Consider the following 10,677-nt stretch of genomic DNA (forward strand, 5'->3'; position numbering starts at 1 on the left):
CCCTGCCCTCGTTTCTTAACGTAATACAACTCCTCTCCACATAGTCTGTGCTCTGCTCACCCGCTTCCTGCGTCCTTTTTTGTAAGCACACCTCACATTTATTTCCTTTCTACAAGAATCCTGAGGAAGACAAACAGGAGTAGGGATTGCCTCCTAAAACCGCCCAGGAGAGATTCTCCAGGAGCCTTTGGCTCATGAGCTCTGATGAGCTACTGTCCACGCTCTCTTACAATCCTGTGTTGGCACAATGCGTGGGACAACGTTTTTCCACTCGGGACTGCCAGTTTCTCATGGTTCCTAAGGGTATTTATTAAACTTGCTCAGTTAAAAGTCTGCTTTTCTCCATGTTAGAAAGAGCAAAGGGCATGCCCTCAAGAGTGCAGGGTGGGTGTGTCATTTTACTTTTCTAATCCTCAGGCAAGTTTTATTTATGAAAATACAAGTGAAATGCCACTACAGGTGTTTGTGTGGCTATATAGTGCTGGGGATTCATGCTAAGCACATTTCCATTGAGCTATACATCTCTAGGCTCCTTAGTAGCTTCATGTTCCTAGGTTTCCAAAAACAAAACAAAAACTGGAAATCTAATCTCTAATACACTATTTGCCAAATGGAGGGCCGTCACCATTCACATACGTTTGAAAGAGTGCAGTAAAACAGTAAATAGATGCTTTTGTTATTGTTTTTAATCTTGTTTACCTTTTTCTTCTCTGAAATAAGAATTCTATAACCGTGGTACATTAACTAATAGACTATGTTTGTTAGATTATGGAGCAAAAACATGATATGCTTAGGTCTCGTTCAGAAGGCTAAGAAGAAAGGCTGTGGTAAAATATCAGTGACAATGTAGTATTTTTTTAAGCATCTTAAAAGTTGATTTGATCTGTATATAAAGACTTATTTATATATTTATATAGATATAATTTAAATATCTATATGCTGTTTGCTATGGGAAATTAACTGGTCTTTAGTATCAGTGAAGAACACTTTTGTGAATTTTTTTTTTTTTTTTTTGGTTTTTCGAGACAGGGTTTCTCTGTGGCTTTGGTTCCTGTCCTGGAACTAGCTCTGTAGACCAGGCTGGTCTCGAACTCACAGAGATCCACCTGCCTCTGCCTCCCGAGTGCTGGGATTAAAGGCGTGCGCCACCACCGCCCGGCTGTGAATTATTTTTAATCTCCATGCAGCAGCTCTTCTTGCACTTGGTGCATGTGACATCTTATTCTAGTTTCCTGTCACAGTGTCTGCTTTTGTGGCACAGTGCATGTGTGTGCTGCTGAATTTCTCATGTGGAAATCCCGGTTAGAAAGTGTAAAGGAAGGCCAAAGCTTGCATGATCGTGGTATCCTATTCTCATCTTCTGGGACTGGCACCAAAATAGCCATTTATACACACCAAGGGTGGTGATGCATCCTAGAATCCCAGCACTCAAGAGGCTGAGGCAGGGGATCACCATGAATTTGCAGTTACCCTGACATACATAGTGAGTTTGAGGCCATCTTGTGCTACCTATAGAAACCCTGTTTCCAAAAATAAAATTTAATAGCGCTCTATTTCCCTAGTTTGCAGCACAATGCCTTAGAGCAGTGGTTCTCACTCTTCCTAATACTGCAGCCTTTAGCACAGCTCCTCATGTCATGTGACCCCAACCATAAAATTATTTTCATTGTTATTTTATAACTGTAATTTTGCTACTGTTATGAATCATAATGTAAACATCTGATATGCAGGACATCTGATATGCAACCGCTGTGGAAGGGTCCTTTAACCTCCAGAGGGGTTTCGACCCACAGATTGAGAACTGCTGCCTTAAAGGGTCTACAGTTGAAATAGCTGAAGCTTTTTACATAGCGTTGTAGTCTTTTGTACCTGACTGATCTGGGAGCTTTGAATATCCAGGGCCTCATGGGAAGATGCAGCTCAAATTCTCTTTTGATATTGGTGTTTGTTATTATTGTTGATGGGTTACTTGAGTGATTATTGTTTTATTTTTGTTTTTCATTTTGCTTTGTTTTATAGCAAAGAAGTAAACGAGGAGGTTGGTCCAAAGGGAGAAAAAGAAAGAAACCTCTCCGAGACAGCAATGCACCCAAATCCCCCCTTACAGGATATGTTCGATTCATGAACGAGCGTAGAGAACAGCTTCGAGCAAAGAGACCAGAGGTCCCGTTTCCAGAAATCACAAGGATGTTGGGCAATGAGTGGAGTAAACTGCCTCCTGAGGAGAAACAGGTGATGGTTCTTGCTTCTGGCCCTTGGCTTGTTTTGATTATATCTCAAAAATTATTTGGAACCTGGAAAGATGGCTTAGTGGTTGTGCTCACTCACTGTTCCTCTAGAGAATTGGAGTTCATTTTCCAGATCCCATGTCAGATGGCTGACAACTGCCTGTAGCTTCAGCTTCCAACTGATCAGACACCCTCTTTTGGCCTCAAAGGCACCTACATAGGTGTGACATATGTTCATACATTGTGGGGGGGGAGGAGACATAGTACGATATAAATATTTTTTTAAATATTTCTATCAGAAAAGCCAAGAAGGTGGACAGTTGGTTCTTTAGTTGTGTCACAGTGCCCTATGGACTGAGGCAGAACCATCAGGGCTACAGAATAAATTTAAGGCTAGCTTAGCTAGAGACCATCTTAAACTAAAGAAAAGTACGAAAAGGGTTTAAGTGGTAACTTGGAGCAGAGCACTTGTGGGTTCTCGGTTCAATCTCCAGTGCTGCAAAAGGAACATGAGAAAAGGCTCCATAAGGAAGATGTTGAGATGTTGTGGCAGGTGACCAGTGCCACATCTTGGAGATTTCAGACTGCTGGCCTTGTGCACTGGAGTTGAGAGCATGTACCCTAAAATCTGTGTCTGCAGTCTCAGAACAAGGCCTTTGCAAATGTAATTAACTAAGGAGAGGTCAAACTGGTTCAGATTGGCTCTGATCCAATAATATGTTCACAGAAGGAGAGAAAAAAGACAGGCACCCATGGAGGGTCATATAAAGAGGGAGACAGAAACAGGAATTATGTTTCTATATGGAAACAGAGAAAGCACCAGAAACTCAATGGGGAAAGAAAAGAAGACCATAATAGCAGGGTCCATGTAGTTCCTCTCTCTGGCACAGCGAGTAGACTCTGTCCCAAGAGTTGTTGGAGGTTTGTGAGTGGCAAGGACTCTAGAATCCACCCCCAACCAAAGCAGCTACATTTTATTTGATGAGTATACTGAGTTCACAGAAGAATGTTTTGAAAAGTGGTTCAATATTAAGAAATTAAGAAATCTATCAAAGTAATGTATCCTATTGAGCTAAATGAAAGTCATGAATAAAAATAAGGGAAAAATCATTTGCCAAAATTCTTCAATTCACATAAGAATTTTATTTAATAAAAAGATCTTATTGCTTTACCAATTGTTTTAACTAGATTTCTAGCAAATTTAACCACAACAGAAAATAAAACAGAACTACTTGATCGCTCTCCTCTAAGACAGAAACTAGCCGTGTTGCTGAACTAAAACAAGTCTCTTCGTTAGAGAGATTGAAGGGAATTAAGCACAAGATAGCCATGCACTGGGTGAAAGGCCACTGCAGCAGAGGGATGATGGTAACTGGGGCTGACGGGCTTTGCAGTAAAAGCCCCCGCTTCCTGGCATCGGAAACATCTATATTTCTTTTATGCCTTAAATTCTTTTGTGGCTTGCACTCTTTAAAATGGATTCCAGAAAGACTAAAACTAAATTGAAAAATATATCTTGGGAATTAATTGAATTCAAAATTTTCAAAGAGATAAGATTAAATTTCAATTTGAAGCTTTGTGTTTGTGGTAGGCAAGCTTACAAAAAGCAGTTTATAACAAGGAGGTCATCAGATGCCTTGTCAGTTTATTATTTTTTTTTAATCTTTATTTCAAAGTTAATACATGCTCAAGTTTTATTTTTTGTGGTAGTAGTAAGTGTGTAAACAGAAAACAGAAATAACAATGGTTCTCTAATGATAACCACTGCTGGCTGTTTAGGAAGGCTTTTATATGTGTTTGGTCAACTTTATTTTGAAGTAATTTCAAATGTACAAAAAGTTAAAAACATGAAAATAGTACAAGAACATCCAAAAACCCTAAAACAGCATCTAACGCTAACAAAAAAAAAAAAGAAAGGTGTCCCCTTAGACATAATATCAATAGATAAGTTTCACTTTTTCTAATCTTTATCATTATGCTTACAAAATGGTAATTTTTCCAATTCCAACATTCCTTACTCAGTTACCAGTTGGTCCTCAACTTTCTGATCTATACAGGGGCCTTGTTCCCTCCTCTTGAACAGTTGCTCATATTCTGTTTGTTATTGGTGTGATCATAAATAATTCATATCATAAAGTTTATTTATGATATAATGTCTTTTTCAGCAGTTTATAATTTATTACCATGCTTAATTTATTTGTTCCTTAAATCGTCCCAGATTTAGCCAACCCCTTACATCTGCGGGGTGGGGGGATTTCTAACATAACCTCTGAATCTGATTGCTCATTTACAGGCAGCACCTTTTATACTTTTTTACACCTAATTTGATGAATGAAATGGACAAAGCATTAAGCAAAACAATTCTGGAGATCAGTGAACTTGTTTAAATAATTAATAGCACAGAATGATGAAAGCATAGAGCTAACGCTCTCTTAGAGTAGTCTCTTTTAGGCCCATCGGATGAGATCATTCTTTTCGTGTTCTCCAGCATTAGTGTTCCACTCATCTGGCTTTTAAAAGGGCCAATGGATGTATGAGATCATTCCCTCAAAATGAGTTGAGAGTAGAAAAACACACTAATATTCCTTCCCTTCCCCTGGGAACATGTGCCTATATGGAATTCAGACCTCTGAAGAACTCCAGTAGCCACGTGAAATTCTATCTATAAGGCTAGGGAGATGGTTGACTGTAATCTTCATGAATGTTTTATGTTGGTGCTCTCAATAGAACTTACCTTCATTAAACTAGGAAAAACAATACACGGTCTAGAAAGTCAATCAATCACTCGTTTATTCTCTAATGATGTGTTTTATTTATTTATTTAATGTGTGTGTGTAGACATGCAGAGGTCGGTACAACTTTCAGACACAAGTTGTCTCTGTCACCCAGGTCGAACTGCAGTTGTCAGGGATGGCAGCAAAAACCTTTCCCTACCAAGTCTCCTCAACAGCCCTTGCTTGTTTTATGATTGAAAGATTTTATTCCACCTGGTATTGGTGGTGCACACTTTTAATCCCAACATTTGGGAGGCAGAGGCAGGCAGATCTCTGTGAGTTCAAGGTCAGCCTGGTCCAGGACAGCCAGGGAAACACAGAGAAACCCTGTCTCGGAGGGGGAAAAAAGATTTTATTCTATACCTGCTTTCAGATTCTCCTACAACGTACTGTATACTTTTTTTCTTGTTTTAATTGTACTCTTTCTTTAAAAAGCTAATTGATACTTTACCTAACCTCTCAGTTTCTTGAAAATAATCCCACACTTCTTTTCTAGCGCTACCTTGATGAAGCAGACAGAGATAAGGAACGTTACATGAAGGAACTGGAGCAGTATCAGAAGACCGAGGCCTACAAGGTCTTCAGTAGGAAAACCCAGGACCGTCAGAAAGGCAAATCTCATAGGCAAGGTATCAGAACCAAGTACAGTTTGTCTTACTTGTTGGAGTATTATGATTCTAACTGTTATGGTGGCAAATGTGAAAGATGTGTTTCTGTTATCTCTCTGTTGTCCTGTATTTACTTAGAGATCACACCCTAGAATTTTACCAAAATTACATCATTCTTTTGACACTTTGCTTGGTTTTTTGAATTTAAGATCAATAATCTGGCTGATGCACCAAAACTACTATTCCCTACCTGCCTTTCTTGGTCTAGTTTCCAAGTTAGGCGCTTCTCTACCTTTGAACAAGTCTGTCTACGAAACCATGTAACTAACTTGCCCTAACACTTCTAAGCCTTTTCTGTGCTCTTCTTCTCTACCTCCATGATCCTCTTCATTTAATCATTTATTCATGCATGAATTCAAAGGACGCTCTATTGAGCTTCTTCTGTTAAGTGCCAGATCTGTTGTGGGCCTTGAGGGAGTGATAGTGAATGAGATGGCATCTATGTCTTCACGGGATCTTTTTTCTCTGTTGAAATGGTACATCACATCCTCACAAGTCTTGCTCCAGTTCCCCTCTCCAGAAAACACTGCCAAAGGCACACCACCCACACTGGTCTGGCATCCCTTAGCCACAGCATCTTCTCCACACTTGCACATTTAGGCTGCTCAAACCTTTGGCATGTGTTTCCTACCTGCTCTCACACCCTGTTCCCTCAAAGGTAAGAACTATCTGATGTCTCCTTATACCTGCTTGTGTGCTCTGTAGATGTGGGGGGTCATTTAACTCTTGTTGACTGACAGTTAATTATGCCATGAATAAAAATATCATATGTTGTGAAAGTCTGCAGATACCAGCAAGTTTTGTGGTTGGCACAGTCATTTACTTGGGTTTTGTTATTGTTTTCTTTTTCGGATTAATTTTTTTTATTCTTTCATATTTTTAGATGCAGCCCGACAGGCCACTCACGATCATGAGGTAATTAGCCTTCTGTCTGAATACCCATATATACTTATAATAATATTGCTTTTTGAAATGCTGTTACTTCTTTTTTTTTTTTTCAAGAATGGTACAGACTCTTTTATTCCATAATTCAGACTGAGTTGCTTTGGCTCAGGGGTTCTTAACATATGGTAGACACTTATGTCATGAATCTGCCTTTGAACTGCAGTCCCTAACCCCAATCTGTTCCTGTAGTCTAAGAATTTCATTAGTTTTAAATGCCAAGAAATGGTTGGAATTCAGAATCAGACACAGAAATGGAAGCCAGATAGAGGCTGCAACTTGGCCATAGTTTATCATCAACAAATGCTGTCATCCACTTCAGAAAGGGGTTGCTTAGGAGCTCCAGCATTGGGTAAAGTGATTCTCAGCTAGTCAGTAGCACACAGTGGGCTGGAGCTCAGGCCCTGCACCTCCTTTCCTGTCCTCATCTCACTTGCATGTGCTTATTTGTTGACCTCTTCCCTCTGATTTGCTTCAGCCTGTATGTGTTTAATACATAAGTTTGTATGTTTGACTATGTTGCTTTTATATGCTTCAGATATAGAGGTAGGTGGTTAAATATACAGATACAAAAATAAGATAGAATGTCAGGGACTCATCTCTGCTCAACTAATCGTATTCAAGCACAGCAGTCAGGGTCTTCTCATTTCAAACACCTTCAGAATATTGCTTGCGCGGCATCTCCCACGTGTCCTCCTCTGCCTCATGTCTGTGTTCCTATTGTTCTTTCACAGGATTACCCTCAGACATTCTTCTCTCCATCTTCCTGTTTCTGCTTCTCAAAGTTGAAGTCATCAAGCCCTGTTAAGTTCCATTTCCTCCTTAACTCCTTTTATTTCTTCTCACTTGCTTCAACCTTCAAAGTTGCTATACTTCTCCCATATAGATAGCCGAGCTGACCTGGTGACTCTCCCAAGCTCTTCTCTTATTCACATTCTGGATTACTTTTCTATCCAATACCATGCCACCCAGCATGATGTTCATGCATGGAGAATGTATTCTGTAAAAATTATTTTTCTCTAAGAATCCAAAGATAACTGAAAAGTAGTGGGAATTTAAACAACATGGTTTTCAAGCTGGAAGATGGCTCAGTTGATAAAGTACCTACTGTGCAAGCATGAGGGCCTTAGTCAGATCCTCGGCACCCATGTCAAAACCACTCTAGGTAATGGTAGCCTCCTAGCCTAGCCTAATTGGCGAGTTCTAAGCCAAAGAGTGACTCCATCACAAAACACCATAGTGGCTGGCCAGGATGGCACCCAAGGTTGGCCTCCGATGTTCACGTGTACTATGGTATTTGGAATATTTCAGCAGATGTATGAGTGAGTTAATAAAAAAAAGTATGTTTCTTATAAAATACCTAAAACATCATGGATTCTAAATACATACTTTCTTCTCTTATGAAGAGTGCAATAGGATTCCAATAGAACAGACCTTTAGTCTACCTTAAAATACTAACACCTCAGACATATTCTCAGCTGTCCCATTTTGCTAGTGAGCGGGATGACTTACCTAGGATAAAAGAGTTTATTCAACTTAAGTTAGAGGGGCTGGAGAGATGGCTCAGAAACAAGAAACACTGACTGTTCTTACAGAGGTCTTGGCTTCAATTACCAGCACCCACATGGCAGCTCACAACAGTCTGTAACTCCAGTCCCAGGAGAGCCCTTTTCTGGCCTCTGTATACCCATGATACATGGCCATCCATGCTAGCAAAACATACACATAAAAATAAACTAAATTTTAAAAGATAAGTTAAATTAGAGGCAGTAGGGTAGCTTCCTGCTTCCCAGTTAGCCACTGTTGACAACACAATGCATGCTAAAGTACAAATCTGAGATGCTAGTGAAGACAGATTTACCAGTTTCCATATAGTGAAGAAGCTGATCTTGTTTCTAAATTGACTGAGATTCCCTAAGTCATTGATGCCTGGACAGAAGTAGCAGGATCATCTGAGAGCTGACAAATGCTCTCCTGGAAGCCTTTCTGTATAGCAGAAGGCACTGCATCCTGACTCGTGATAATAAGAATGGTCCTCAAGTAAAACGCACTCAAGAGATGCATGGCATACTCTCGTAGTTCTGGCCCTGAGCCTTGTCCTAAATCACGGGCTGAAATAGATTCCATTCAGAGAGCCCTCTGTTCTTTTTCCTTCCACTCGGTGAGTGAACAAAATGGAAATCCAAAGTGAAAAATATTCTTATCTTTTCAGATCAAAAACCAGCCCACTGTCAGGCTGTGTTGGCACACACCTTTAATCCCAGCACTCGGGAGGCAGAGGTAGGCAGATCTCTGAGTTCAAGGTCAGCCTGGTCTACAGAGGATCAGTTCCAGGACAGTCAGGGCTACACAGAGAAACCCTGTCTTGAAACCCCTTCCCAAAGAAAGAAAGCCCATTAGGTGCAGGAGTCTGTGAGCTTTATTCTCTAGAAAGTATCTTCATCTCATAGGAAGACTGAGCTAGAAACAATAATTTTGTTTCTCCTTTAATTTATGAAAAATGACAAAGTGACACCCAGCCTGAACAAATTAGACCCTTTCAATGAGGAGGTAATCTAATCCTTATGATTTTAATCCCTTGAGCAATCCTCAGAGCATTTAGTATATCCAAGCCCTCAGGAGGGGCCTCTCTGTGCCAAGTAATGGACTCAGTAATGAGGAATGCTGGTGGTTTGTATTACCACTCTTCCTTTAGGTAGAATGTCTCTGTTGCAATGGGAGACTGAACAGTTTCATTTAATTGCTTTTATGTTTCTTATTTTATACTCTTAAGAATATGTACCAAGGGGCAGCGTATACTGCACCTCACTGCTGCTAGACTCTGCCCTTACATAATAAGTTGAGTTTGGACTGTTCTGGCAAAGAATAGAATATAATTACCTTTCTGAGGAGAGTAAAGACCTTGAGAAAGTCCCTTTGTGTCATAGTCATGAGAACTAAGCAACCAACCCCTTAGCATTCTGAATGGCAAATACTCGGGCCCATGGTGAGGTCAGTGTACAACTGAATGGGAAATTGAAAAAGGTAAGAGAACTAAAGTTACAGGGCTCTGTTCTAAGTCACTTGGAGATTTAGGATTGGACTTATGGCACTGTGTGTATGTTGGGGTTGTGTGTCCTAAGTTTCCTGTCACAACCAGGAAATAAAGTTAAAGCATACAGTAAACCTGCAGTCTATAGACAGCTACTGGGAATGTGGCTAAGATCCCTTTCAGAACCAGTCTTTCTTGCCCATACATTAGTTAAGTCTCATTGAACTCCGCTATGAACTGTTTTGGGAAGAGGTGTGTGTATGTCAAAATGTGGTGCTTTTGATGTTAATCCTGCTGTTTATTTTTAAATTCTTCTAGAAAAAGGTGTTTTCTTCCATTAGGAAAACAAAAGAATGTGGTAAAAATTAAGCACTCTGAAAAGAAATGTTCCTCGGGTAAACACATAAATTTTCAGGTCTCCATCCAGTTTTTTAGAGGGATCTCACAAGGTTTGTGATTATGCATATGAACCACTAGATTCCCATCTTAAATGCCTGTCTTGATCTCTTCCCATCAGAAGGCAGTTTCTCCAGTCTGTCCCCTTCCTAGGCAAACACCAGTGTGAGACAGGATCCCTGCACTCAGGTTTCCGCACAGCTGAACTGCTTACTGGGCATCAATTCATTCTTTTATTCAAAGATAAAAGTTAGTGGTAACAAGTAGAAACAATTTGTTGGAAGGGGAGGGGAAACTTGACATGGTATAAAAGCCCCAGCCCCAGCTGGTTTAGAACTCAGAGTAATCCACCATAGACACCACACTTGGCAAAAGGATACATTTTATCTCTTACCCTAACATATTTTTATAGGAATGAATTCTGGGTATTTTCTTTACTGCTTTCTTATTGAGAGGCTTTGGAATCTTCAGATTTCACAATAGATTCCTCACTTTTACTCTTCTGTTTATGGTATGCAAGATTTTGAATATAAAACACCAATAGCTAAGCCGGGCGGTGGTGGCGCACGCCTTTAATCCCAGCACTCGGGAGGCAGAGGCAGGCGGATCTCTGTGAGTTCGAGACCAGCCTGGTCTAC

At 40.2% G+C, this 10,677-nt stretch overlaps 1 protein-coding gene across 1 annotated transcript in view; it reads left to right on the forward strand.

Annotated features, from left to right (window-relative positions):
• Hmg20a (high mobility group 20A) overlaps positions 1-10,677 on the forward strand; it is an 82,453-nt gene that overhangs the window by 59,802 nt on the left and 11,974 nt on the right. Inside the window, exons 4-6 of the mRNA XM_005347400.3 lie at positions 2,020-2,232; positions 5,499-5,631; positions 6,554-6,585. Of these exons, the coding sequence (XP_005347457.1) occupies positions 2,020-2,232; positions 5,499-5,631; positions 6,554-6,585 (378 nt within the window). The remainder of the gene's footprint in view (positions 1-2,019; positions 2,233-5,498; positions 5,632-6,553; positions 6,586-10,677) is intronic.

Source organism: Microtus ochrogaster, chromosome 5 (assembly GCF_000317375.1).
Source record: "Microtus ochrogaster isolate Prairie Vole_2 chromosome 5, MicOch1.0, whole genome shotgun sequence".
Classification (NCBI taxonomy): Eukaryota; Metazoa; Chordata; class Mammalia; order Rodentia; family Cricetidae; genus Microtus; species Microtus ochrogaster.